This window comes from Sturnira hondurensis, unplaced genomic scaffold (genome assembly GCF_014824575.4).
Source record: "Sturnira hondurensis isolate 20B ecotype Veracruz unplaced genomic scaffold, ASM1482457v3 Scaffold0013190, whole genome shotgun sequence".
In the NCBI taxonomy this organism is placed as follows: domain Eukaryota; kingdom Metazoa; phylum Chordata; class Mammalia; order Chiroptera; family Phyllostomidae; genus Sturnira; species Sturnira hondurensis.
The window spans coordinates 3,417,678-3,431,325 of record NW_028085821.1 but is presented as its reverse complement, the minus strand read 5'-3'; the positions used below and the strand labels follow the sequence as shown (position 1 = coordinate 3,431,325).

General features: G+C 37.7%; 1 protein-coding gene across 5 annotated transcripts in view; it reads left to right on the top strand.

Moving 5' to 3' along the window:
- The window catches only part of SENP1 (SUMO specific peptidase 1), a 56,055-nt gene that overhangs the window by 28,527 nt on the left and 13,880 nt on the right, over positions 1-13,648 (top strand). For all 5 annotated transcript variants that reach the window (XR_005068672.1, XM_037061142.1, XM_037061144.1 and 2 more), the window contains exons 9-13: positions 511-565; positions 4,512-4,550; positions 5,409-5,493; positions 5,726-5,881; positions 7,201-7,332. Coding sequence is in view for 4 of the 5 variants with exons in the window: in XM_037061142.1 (XP_036917037.1) it covers positions 511-565; positions 4,512-4,550; positions 5,409-5,493; positions 5,726-5,881; positions 7,201-7,332 (467 nt within the window). In the remaining variant the exon portion in view is untranslated. The remainder of the gene's footprint in view (positions 1-510; positions 566-4,511; positions 4,551-5,408; positions 5,494-5,725; positions 5,882-7,200; positions 7,333-13,648) is intronic.

Here is a 13,648-nt window from a genome sequence, read left to right as displayed (position 1 = left end):
AGCTACACCAGCCGGGGCAGAATTTGTACTTCTGACTGCTAACTTTTCTTATAGCTGTTTCTTTCTGCTCTCTTTTCCCTTCTACTCTCCCTCCCCTTCCCCTTCACCTCTTCTTTCCTCTTTGCTCTTTCACATTATTCATTGTCATGATAGTTCATGAACTGAAGACTTTTGAGATATCTTGGCATGTTCTTGTTCCCCAGAAACAGAAAGAGAAAGCACAAAGAACAACCCAGCCCAGGAGGAGAGGCTGAAGCAATATATACTTGTATTTCAGAGTGGCTGCTTTATTTGTGAGGCAGGCTTTTCACTAAGCCCATTCTTGGCCCAGTGAACATGGATCTGCTGCCTCTCTTTCTCTTCCATTTTGTCTTTATCTTTATCTTTATAGTGTTATTTGTATGGAAATAGAACATAGCAAAGTGTGGGGACTTAAACTATGGACATTTAGAATGTATAACTGTGTGGAATTTTGTCAGTAATGACATGCTCTTGTGTTTCTTTGTTTAGGATCAGACTCTGTGATTTTACTCAAAGTGCAAGATTCCCATACTCCAACTCCCAGGTAAACTTTGGAAAAAGGACATTATTAGCATATATTTTCCCCTCTCTTTAAATGCAGTTTCTTTACTAAGAGTTATGTAATATAAAACTAAAACTGCCTCAATTCAGACCTCTTTCATGTGTTGTTTGAATTATTTCAGTAACTTTCTAAGTGGTCTTCCTTGCTCCAGCCTCCATTTTGTTCTTCATTCTGTCTTCCACCATGTTCTTAAATCCATTCTTTGCATTGTTCTTTAATCCATCTTTTCATTCTGTAACCAGAATGATCTAAAATGCATAGCTAATTATTCATTAAACTCTCTGAAGGATGGCTTATCAGACTTCTTAATATGGTATACAAAGCACTTTCTTCATAAAGTTCTCTTTCTATCACACATTTTTTCTTTTTTTAAAAAATTTTATTCATTTATTTTTAGAGAGAGGGGAAGAGAAGGAGAAAGAGGGAGAGAAACATCAGTGTGTGGTTGCCTCTCATGTGTCCCCCACTGGGGACCTGGCCTGCAACCCAGGCGTGTGCCCTGACTGGGAATCAAACCGGCGACCCTTTGCTTCACAGGCCCATGCTCAATCCACTGAGCTACACCAGCCAGGGCACATTTTTTCTTTTAACAAGTACTTATTAGCCTGTATGCCAGGTGCTAGTACAGATACTGGGGATAACAGCAGTGAACAAAGTGAAATCTCTTACCTCAAGCAGTTTACATTTGTGGTATTGTTCTAAGTTGATAGATTTTCCCTTACTGTCTACCCTTTAGACATCTGGGTAATCCTTGTCAACTTTTTATATTGTGCAATAAACATGTTCTCATGTTTCTAGTATCATACACTAAGGAGCTCCTTACTGCTACCACTGATCTTTGGCTTTCTCTGATGGCTATGTCATTTGTTCACTGCATCAAGGGGATAGGCTACATCCTCTTATGTTCTCCCTTTATTAACCGCAGTGATGGTGTGGAGGCAGTAGAATAGCATTTTCTTTGCCAAACCCCAGTCTGATGGTGATTAGGAATACTGATTCTTAAGAGTTAGGCTAAGGAGCAAGGGCTACCTTCTGAGCCCTTGTTTTTACCTTCACTAGGACAGACTGTAAAGATTGAAGAATTGAAAAGGATTCTAATCTGCAGATTTTACAAATTCTAATATTAAGTCTCCTGGAAATGACTTGGTCAGAGTCACAAAATATAATCAGGAACAGCTCTGGTAGTTCTAGGTCTCTTAACTCCCACCTTGGTGTTCTGTTTCTTTGTTCTACGTATCTAGAGTTTTCTTTGGAAAAGAGTTTACTCTTTCGTTTGCTTCTGTGAGAGATCCTTCACTTAGGATTTGGCAAGGAGATGAAGTTTGAGAAGAGCAAAAGGCCCTAGGACATATAGTTAACATGCCTGCAACTTGAATAGAATTGATCTCTGATCTTTGGAATGGAGTTGTGTTACTGAGTCTCCATTTTGGTTCATCCATTGACTCGTTAGCTGTTTTATATGGATTGTTTGGTGGGGATTTTCAGTATCTACTTCATTTTGGTTGAATGAATATATAAATATATATATATATATATTTTAAAGATTTTATCTATTTATTTTTAGATAGGGGAAAGGAGGGAGAAAGAAAGGGAGAGAAGCATCAGTGTGTGGTTGTTTCTCATGTGGCCCCCACTGGGGACTTGGCCTACAACCCAGGCATGTGCCCTGATGGGGAATCAAACCAGCGACCCTTTGGTTCACAGCCCAACAAATTATATATATATTTGTTGTTGTTGCAAATATACTATTTTAAAATGTCAAGTTGCTTATTTTTTTCAGTTACAGTTGACATTCAATATTAAATTAGTTTCAGCATAGTGGTTAGATGTTTATATAACTTAAGAAGTGATTCCCCTCCTGGCTGGTGTAGCTCAGTTGGTTGAGTGCAGGCCTGCGAACCAAAGAATCACGTTTTGATTCCCAGTCAGGGCACATGCCTGGGCTGCAGGCCAGTTCCCAGCAGCGGACTCACCAGAGGCAACCATACATTGATATTTCTCTCCTTCTCTCCTTCCCTTCCTCTCTAAAGATAAATAAATAAAATCTTTAAGAAAAAAAGAAGTGATTCCCCTGATAAGTCTAGTACCCCCCTTGACATGATATATATTTATTACAATGTTATTGATTATACTCCTTATGCTGTACTTTACATCCCCATGGACAATTTTGTAACTTCCAATTTGTACTTCTTAATCCCTTTACCTTTTCCACCCATCCCCGTATTCCCTTCCCACCTGGCAACCATCAGTTTGTTTTCTGTGTCTCTGACTTTGTTTCTGTTTTGTTTATTGGTTGAATATATTTTGACTCAAGTAAACTGACAGGAAGAATTTTAAAAACCTGTAAGACTTGATTAAATCGTTAATAAAGATGTCAATCTGAACTATTTGGGAAGAGTAGTATCCTGGCTTAATGTATTATGTTGATAAGTGATGGACTCTTTCACATAATGTTGGTCTCTCATGCAAGTACGGAGCTATGCTAAACTTAATTTCTCTGTTGAACTTTGTGTCATCTTTTTAACTATAGTATAGGTGTCGAAGCAAATAGAAAAGTAAGAAACAATAACTTGACAATTGCATTTAGAAGGGTTTCTTGACTGGAGACTGTCCAAGTTACAAAAACAGTTTTGCTGAATTCGGTAGGATTCAACACAAGAGAGAATGCCAGAATACACGCCAGAATATCACCTGATGCAAAACCCAGAGCTGCCAAAGAGCATGGGTCATAAATAGCTTCTGAGACGTGATGGGAAACCTATTCTACTGGATCTGATCTCATTTGTTTAGGAATTCCTCTTTACTCTTATGCCCAGGGACAGGATGCATTTGTCAAGCAAATTACTGCTATGTTCTTATTTAGAGGAGCTGCATTTTATGCACATATGAAAGTGTACCTGAATATCATATTGGTGCTTCTGCATAAAAGCAGGGATATAATCCAGTTACCTGTCTGCAAGTTCAGAAATCTCACTCTTATTTCGTGGTAGGTTGGAGCCAGCTCACAGCAGCTTATAAGTGGTAATCAACTTTTGAGAGCTAGTTATTAAACAGCCATTATTTGAAAATTAAATTCCATAAACTTACAGTTATATAAATTATATTGAAAACAAAGGTAATAAGCATTCAAAAGTCATCATTTTCTACTCATTTTACTGTTCTGTGTTCTCAAGGTATTGTAGCTCTGTGGTACAAATACTATGGAACGGTGTGCTACTGCACATCTCTTCCCAATTCCACATTCAGTGATGTCACGTTGGTAGGTTGAAATGGGCCATTGTGGGAGCATTTACGTCATGGAAAATTCCCACACCACCTGTCAGGGCTTGACTTTTTTTGTTGATGGACTAGTTCTAAGAACATGATGTAGAAAATGTCAATAATGCCAAGTAAAAGTGTGTCATGTCTGCAGGGATTACATTGTGAATAGCATGATAGATTAAAGGTAAATTCTTCTAGTATTCAGAAGCTGTTATCTAATTCAGCAAAGAAGCTGCTCACATTATTATTGACAAGTGACTGAAGTGAAGTTACATGTGTCATTGTTTCACTATCATCTTACTTGTTAACATAAATGAAATTATCAACCACCATGGATGTTGGATCTATACTCATTTGTCAGTTACCACCAAAGGTTGCTATGGATACAGAAGTTTGACAAAAATCAAGGAATGCATTCTGTAAGAGTCAATTGTAATGCAATCAATAAAGTATATTTTATTATGAAAAAAATGATATGTATGCAATGACTCATTTGTATTTCTCTAGTTTCCAATTACAGTTTTGTGTAATTCAGGATCTTGTATTTATTCCATACTTGTAAAGCATTCTTGTAAATTACTAAATGATTGTTTTGCTTGGCAACAATATTTGAATTTTCTCATAAGCCTCCTGCTCATTTATCATATTTTTCTTTTTCCACCCATAGTCCTACTTTTTTCCAGGCAGAGCTGTGGATCAAAGAATTGTAAGTTATTATTTTTGATATCATTTTTTTCTTCTCCATTGTGTCCTAATTTCATTTAGAAGAAATCAATTAGCCAATCATCCTACCTGTGTTTAGTCAGTAAAAACTCACTATTTATAGCTACTTATAAAACAACTTTTAAGTTACTGGGTTTTAAAGTTCTGTTGGTGTTAGGACATTTCTATGCTCAGGTTTATTAAATCTAACAATTGTTGAAGGTAACTTGAAGTGAAAAATACTTCAAAATCAGCAGTTATTTAGAGAAGAAAATAAATGCCCTTATTTGCACATGGATAAAACAAACTTATTGACCAATTTCTATTTCTGGAGTTTAACAAAATCACTAAAAGTTTTTATTTGGTCTTCAGTTTTAAAGACTCACTTTAAGTTGTCCAAACATCCAGTCTTGATTTCTTTTTTAAAGAAAAAATAGACCCATATTATTCCTTTGGATCATAAATACAATATTTGAATTAAAACCTCAATGATATTTTATATTTTCTTCTTTGGGATTTAGTCTCATTTTTGGATTTCCAAAATAAAGCTTAATTTTCTCCATAATCTTAGAAGTATGGTGATTCTTTTTGTTTTTGTTTTTAAGGACAGCATGTTTACAAATATCCGTGAAAGGCATCTGTTCACATTTGGCAACAAACAATTTTTATCATTTCAATAAAAACAGGATAATTTCAATAACACTGTGTGCTTTCACTGTATCTCAAAATCTAAGTACAGTGTTAAGTTAGTGTAAGGATTTTAGACTTCGTATCTGAGGGTTTTATGTTTAGTGCTCAGTGTTCATCAGTAGTGCGCTGATGTTCAGAGAGTGGTGTGCATTTGTGTCACTTCGTTTTCTAGAACTAGTGTTTACGATTCTCGAGCACGGGAACGGTTGCGCCAGATCGAGGAGCAAAAAGCACTCGCATTACAGCTTCAAAACCAGGTAAATAAAAGTTGGGATAAGGCTCTAATTAAACAGCATATCCAAGTTGAAACTAATTTGGAAGGCTATGTGTATTTGGGGTCAAAGCTGTTGTAATTGCGAGATAGAATGGCACCATAGCATTGTATGGTAAGTGGTGAATGTTCTTGATCTATCTGGCTAGCACTACTCAGTTTACATACAGAGAGAACATGCTTCTTTATCCCACTTATTCTGAAGTTCTGTCTTTTAGAGATTGCAAGAACAAGAACATTCAGTACATGATTCAGTGGAACTGCGCCTTCGTGTACCTCTTGAAAAGGAGATCCCTGTCACAATCGCCCAAGAAACAGAAAAAAAGGGCCGTAAATTAACTGATAGTGAAGATGAATTTCCTGAAATCACAGAGGTAAATTACACAACATAAATTTCAGCATTAGTAAGTGTTGTGTTTAGAAACAATGCTTTGGATGAACTTAAAACATAAAAGTAATGGAACATGTTGTATTTAAATTGTATTACTTATGCCAGAGGGGAGGAGAATTGGGGGACTGGGTAAGAAAGGTGAAGGGATTGAAAAGCACAAACTGGTATTTACAGAATAGTCATGGGGATGTAAAGTACAGCATAGGGAATATAGTCAGTAATATTGTAATAACTGTATGGTGCCTGGTAGGTATTGGAAATACCTGGGGGTAACACTTTGTAAAGTATATGACTGTCCAGTGACTATGCTATATACCTGACATTAATCTAAGATAATATTGAGTGTAAATTGTAATTGAAAAATAAAATTTAGCTCTGACCAGTGTGGCTTGGTTGGGTATTGTACCGCAAAGCGAAAGGTCAACGCGAAAGGTTGGATTTCTGGTCACGTCACAGGCCTGGGTTGTGGGTTTAGTCCCTGGACAGGGCACATGAGAGAGGCAACCGATGGATGTTTCTCTCCTTCTCCCTTCCTCTTTCTATAAAAATAAATAAATAAAATCTTAACAAAAATTATATTTTTAGAAAAAATATAATATGAAGAAATTGTATTGCATACTTCTGCTTTCATTTGTATCACAGCCCAGTTTTGGCTTTATTTTTAAATGATTATTGAGCATTGTGGAAAGAATTATGGGTGGTTTGGCAACTTCAGTGAAAAAGCATTTAATAAATTTGTGTTTTATGTTCAATAAGCTGAGCTTTACTATTAAGTAATTAAAAACTTGGTATAAGATTTGGAAAATACATAAAGTCTATACATTTTGAAGTAATCTGTTTCTTAACCCAGTCTTTTGTTTGAAAATTACACATAGTTGGTGAGTATAACACATATAGTTGTGCTGAATTCCATGTTTTACATTAAAAAGAACAAAAAAATTCAGGAAAATGTATCTAGAGGACACTGTTTTTACTCCCTTCCTACTTTTGGGGAACCATTCTGTTTCCTGGGAAATTGGATCAAAAATATAAAATATAATTAGGTCTGCTCATAAACTTAGAAAATTTGATAGCAGGAATAATACAAACAAAGGTCTGAACTGTTGTGCTGAAAAAGAGAAGGGAGGGCAAAGTGGGATGAAAGTAAGTAATCAAAGATTGCTACTGGGAGGAGTAAAAACCAAAATGTTATAAGTAAACAGTTGATTAATGATCAATAGTCTGGGGATTATGTGGGGCTTGGTGAGAAACATGTGTCTGAAGCTGTGTATGTTTAATCTCCAATCCCTCTTGGTTCTCTAGGAAATGGAGAAAGAAATAAAGAATGTATTTCGTAATGGGAACCAGGATGAAGTTCTGAGTGAGGCATTCCGCTTGACCATTACACGCAAAGATATCCAAACTCTAAACCATCTGAACTGGCTCAATGATGAGGTAATCTTGCACCCATTTTTATATTCACGTAGTAAGTGAACATTAAGTGGAAGCCTGTGAACTGAAAGGTTGCTGGTTCTGTTCCCAGTTGGGGCACATGGCTGGGTTGCAGACCAGGTCCCCAGTTGGGGGCATGTGAGAGGTAAACGATCGATGTTTCTCTGGCACATCAATGTTTCTCTCTCTCTCTTTCTCCCTCCTTTCCCCTCTCTCTAAAAATAAATAAAATCTTTTAAAAAGTAAAAAATATATATATAACTAAAGGCATTATCTCACTATTTCTCAAAGTAGATGGCCTGCATCAGAATCGGCTATCACAGGTTCTCAGTTCTGAATAAGTATGAAGCAGTATGATAGAAATATACATTTTTTAAAAGGTGATTTTTATATACTTTGTAGTCTGATTTAACTTAAAGTCTAAGAACCACTGATATACCTTTTTATATATTGACAATTTGGACACTGAGGGAGAGTACATTTATTCATTAGTATTGTCACTGTCTTTATGGCACTTACCCTGCAGTTCACGTGTTCGGAAAAAATACTTTATAGCTGACCAGGTTGTGGCATGGAGGGATTGCCAGGCGGGATTCCACTTCATCTCTATCTCTGCTTGTGCTAGGTCAGTTAGGTTATCAGTTATAAGCTTTCTAAAATAGCCTATTTTTAAAACTACCATTCAAAATGGTAGTTTTCAAAAGATGTTATGGCCCTCGGCTTTTGAGAGTTTTAATTATTTTAAGTAAATTGATTACTTAAACTGATCTATCCTATTCATAATAGCTGTAGGAGCTTGTTTTAGTTTAGAAGGATATTTTCACAGCAAAAGAAGAAAACATTTTGCTTTCTTTCCCTAAGTACCTGCCTCCTTTTTTGGCCCACTAGCAGCATTTCTGCCTGTTATTTTGAGTGCACTCAAGTGTCCCAGCTGTGGAGGATTTTTAGATACTCAGTATAGAAAGCACTAAGTAGTCTAGATGCCTGTATCCTGGTTTTGTATGCTGAGGACCTTCCAAAGACTGGGTTGGCTAAAAAGCCCATATGTGTTTTTTCATAAAATAAAAGGCACTTTTTTTTCACCAGTAACTTTATTGATTTGGATATTTTGAGTATGTCGGCCATCTGTCACATGGTAGAACATTGATTTTTCTTGGTTAATATCTCAATTTGATTGCTATCAACTTCAGCTGGTCTACCTGACATGAAGCACCAACCAGTGAGAAATCTCCAGCATGAAACTTCACAAACCACTTTCGACACTTTTGATCAGTCACAGCACCTTCTCCATACACTGCACAAATCTTTTTTTATGCATTTAAGTTGCATTTTTACCTTTCTTGAAATAATAAAGCATAATATGCTGAAAATGTCGCGTTTTTTCTTCCATCTTCAAAATTAAAATGGCTACGCAAAAATTCACCTATTTTGATAAGTTTTTTTAAAATGCATGCTGATATGACAGCTGTTAAAATACAGTCTAGCAAAATGGTTTCAAATGAAGTTAAAGAAAACTAAGCACTACTAGAGCCATCCTACAGGGAAAAAATGAACTTTTTGGCCACCCCAATAATAATATTGGCTAACATCTATTGGGCACTTACTTCATGTGTTAGGCTCTGTTCTAATGTTTTCTGTTTTCTGTTCATGGAATGGTCACCACAACCCTTGGAGATAGATTCAATAATTTTATCTCTATTTTATAGATGAAGAAAATAGAGATGATAAAATCTCTATTTAATTTTTCTTGTAGAAGGCATAGAAAGATTAAGAAACTTGCAGTCTTACGTGGCTAATAAGTAGCAGAGACAAGACCCAAGCATTGGGTCTTATATACGATATCATGCCGCCTCAGAATCTTAAATTGGATCCTGTTTTAGGATTAGAGGTATGGGTTTGAGAGCCGTATATCATGTCCAGCATGTTGATTTTGTTCTGTGGCCAGTTCGCCTAGCCCTGTTCTCTTTGCCACTCATTAATTTATAAGATACAAATTTTCATCCCTCTGTGAATAATATCTTTGAGCAAGAATAGTAAGGAAGGTATGGTTTGATACTATCTTGCTTTAAGGGAAACCACCCTTTCTTCTTTTGGAATAGTGATATTAGAACATTGGATCAAATAAAAGAAAAAAAGAGCTCTACCGAATCAAGGGGCAAAATGAAAATAAAGGACAGTCAGAAATATCCACCAATTGAGTGTTTTTGATTCGGAGACATTAATCTATGGTGTCCTGCCATTTTTTGCCTACTGCTGCTAAATGGGACAGGGTCAGTTATTCTACAGGAATGCAGCCTGTTTGTTGTAAATTATGCAAAACCTTCTAGGGGGCAGCAATGAGTAGGATATGAGCTGAGTTCTTGCTGTTTACTGTGGCAGCTACCTCAGTAAGATCCCTTACAGAGGCAGCATTCATCAGGACATATTTTCCATTCCCTGAGTCCATCAGAGGTTGGAATTTTAGCAAGCAAAGTTAATGGAAATTACATTATTTAGAAGAGATGAGGCGAAGGAAAGCTTCTTTCTTCTACTTTATCTCTGTCAAGCCTACCCATAACTTATAGGGAGTGCTTGTCTTCTGAGTTCAGAATAATGGTCCCCTTAAAAGCAAGTACCAGTTCACATATCCATGATGATGATGAGAACCATTTTAAAAAGCACCATTTTCAAAGTTTCTTACCTCTCAGGCTTTTAAAGTTATTGCCTGTTAGAAGCTAACATCCCGATGGGGAAATAGTAGGTATCCTTAAGTATTTGTACTCATTTAAAAATACTTATTTCCATCTCTCAATTGTGAACTCAGTCTTTTTTGCAAGTAATTTGCCTTCTCTCTAATTCTGTTCTCCTTCCCTCAATAGATGTTTTCATGAATAAGCAATTCTCTTCTTTTTGTACCTCCTATCAGTTTTATAGGCTGTGTTAAAACTTTCTCCAAAACAAGGTGACTGACAAATTATTCTTACCATTTTAGACAGGGAGTATAAGATCCTAGAAGTGAACGGGATCAGAGTTAGTTTATATGGGAAATAAAACCCAGAAGTTTGTATTTGAGTTGTGTACAGAAATCCATTAGGCTACCCTTTCTCTGGTCTCTTATGTAAAAGAAGAGTAGGCCACAATGCCTGTTCATACAATAGACATTTTTTTCTAATCCTCACCCAAGGATATGTTCATTGATTTTGAGAGAAAGAATGAGAGAGAGAAACATTGATGTAAGAGAGAAGCATTGATCAGTTGCCTCCTGTGTGTGCTTCAACCAGGGATGGAACCTGCAACCTAGATATGTGCCCTGACTGGGAATTGAACCTGTGACATGGTGGTACATCATGAGACAGTGCTCTAAGCAACTGAGCCACCTGATCAAAGCCATACAATAGGCTTTAAAATATGTTTTTATGAATGAGTTTTTGTATGGGTCAATAGTTAAATTCTTCATCATTGCAAAGAACTAGTGATTGACAGGATTGACATTTTATCTTACTATAACGAAAATGAAACATTGCAGCAATGGAATGCGGGTACTGGCTGCCTTGTAAAGAATACAAAAGGAAGGCTGGTAAACATCAGGGACATTGTGGATGGGGGTTTTTCTACAGAGTCTGGTGATTAGTTATTAATGTAAACACCTTATTAAGGGAAGGACAGTAAGGTTAGAGAGGAGGAATGGCTGCAAAAGCAGGTTGAAAGTTATGAAGAAACAAATGGAAATATTTCTAAATGAGTATCAGTACTAGAAATTATTTATTAATTCCTGGAGACTGAATGGATAACTTCTGGAATCCAACTCTAAGATTCTAGGTTAATCATCCTGAGGAGAGAACTGCTTTGGACTTTGTGTTTCTCTTTATGGCCTGACGATTCTGCTGCTTAGAGGGCCCAAAAATTGTTTTAAAAGGGATCAAATTATTTTAGAAATACAGGACATACAGGTAAATGGAACTGACTTCTGCTTCTGGTCATGATAGAATAAATTAGGTTAGATTTACCCTTTCAACTTAACTAGAAAACTAGACCAAACATGAAAACAATAATTTTCAGACATTGGATAACAGTGATCCCTGAGAGGAGGGGGGTGAAAGGGATGAGTCTGTGATTTCCCCACTTTACTGGGGTGGTATATTGAGGGCGGAGAAAGTTTCTTCCCATTTGTATATATTGGGAAGAAACTACCAGAGACCGGGAACTGTGAGGAAAAAGGAATCAGAACAAGCTTCAGAGCTAAAACAGGTGCCAAGAATAATGTTCCAACCAGCACAAATGGAGAAGTCAGAGGGCACCTATTGACTGGAGTCCCCAAAAGAGTATTGCCTCAGAACTGGAGCCAAAGTGGGCCTGGAGTAAAGGCTGCTCTGGACCTATGATAAAAAAACAAAAAACAAACAACTCAAAACTTCCAAGTAACTTAACTATATCACAGAATAAAACCCAACAATATTTAAAGGAATGCAAGAAATTCTGGTAACAAAGTTCAACAACATGAAATTCTCAGTACCCATCATCCAGTCAGAAATTACCAGGCATGCAAAGTGGGAGGAAAATGCAACTTATTACAAGGGGAAAAAATTCACTAGAAATACCTAGAAATGAGAAAATAATAGATTTAACACAAAGAAGATACTAAAACAGATATTATAAACATATTCCATACATTGGGGAAGGTAAGGGAAAATAGACATTATGAGAAGAGAAATAGAAGATATAAAAAAACAAAAAACAAATTGAACTTGTAGAAAAATACAGTACCTGAATTAAAATACACATGGTGTGGAATTAATAGTAGATTAGACACTGCAGAAGAAAAGAAATTAATGAACTTGAAGATAGAGCACAGGAACCATCCAGGTGGAACACCTGGATGCTAAAAGGCGCTAAAGAAAGATGACCGGACTAGAGCATCAGTGAGCTGTGGGACAGGGTCAGGCAATCTAAGCATGTAATTGGAGTCACAGAAGGAAAGGTGTGGTATGAAGGCTGTCACAAGAAATAAACAATGACGGAAGATTTTCCAAATTTGAAAACTTAGTAACAGATCCAAGAAATTCAGCGTACCCCAAGTAGAAAAAACACCACACCAAAATATATAATAATTAAATTGCTGAAAACCAGCAATAAAGAGAAAAATAATAGACTTCTGGTTAAGATGGCAGCATAGGTAAACATGGCTCGCATCCTTGTACAACCACATCAGAATTACAACACAAAAATAGAACAATCATCACTTAGAACCGTCAGAAATCAAGTTGAATGGAAGTCTGACAACTATGGAATTAAAGAAGCCACATCCATCCAGACTGGTAGGAGGGGCGGAGATGCAGAACAGGCTGGTCCCACATCTACATGTCATGGATAACAATTTAGGAGGGATATTTCAGGATCGAGGAGACCCAGCTCCACACCAGTTCCCCCACACTAGGGTTCCAGTACAAAGAAGGTAAGTCCTTGTAACTTCTGGCTGCAAAAACCAGTGGAGATTGAGTGGGTGGAGGAAACTTTTGGAGTCCCAAGCAGTTCCACTTAAAGAACCCACACACAGACTTATATTCACTCCCTCTGAGTTCCAGTGCTGGGTTAGCAGCTTGAAAGGCACCTGTGGCATACAGGGAGGAACTGAAGTGACTGGCATACAGGCAAGAACTGGAGGGCAGCTTTCTCTTAAACAGAGAGGAAGGCAGAGGCTATTGTCTCTTTTCTGAGCCCTCCCCCCACACAGCCACAGAACTGGCAGGTGACTGCCATATCTGAGATGCCATCAACCTGGCTAACACTGCCCTGTCCTGGAGATCCCTTGGGACTCTATCCCACAAAACTTATGGGTCCACCCAAGTTGTTAACTGGGACTTTTCCATATGAATGGCTGCTGTTGGATCATGCTTCACAACTTTCTAACTCCTCTCAAACAACCAACAGCTGGTCTCAGGAAAATCGCAGTCCATGTACCTCATGCTGAGTGTCTCCAGGCCAGGCACTAACAGCAGCCAGTCAAGATTCACAGCTTGGCTTTGCCTGGAAATCTCCAAGCCCAGCACAAGTAGCAGCCTTCTCAGACTGCTTTATAGCTCTGGAAGGATGGCCCCAGGCAGAACACAGGGGCTAGCCTTGGCCTGCACCACCTGGGAAAGGCCAGAGTCTGTGCACACAGTGGACAGCTACAGCCCACATTAGAGCACCACCACCCTGCTGCTGCCCAGCTGATCCTTCCCAACCAGAAGTTGGGTGGCAGTGGTCCCAGCCAGTCCTTGCAGTTGGCTGGTCTAGGTAAATCCCTCCCGTTGACCTGCCAACAGCAAAAAGGCTTAACTACAAGAGGAGGGGGTACTCA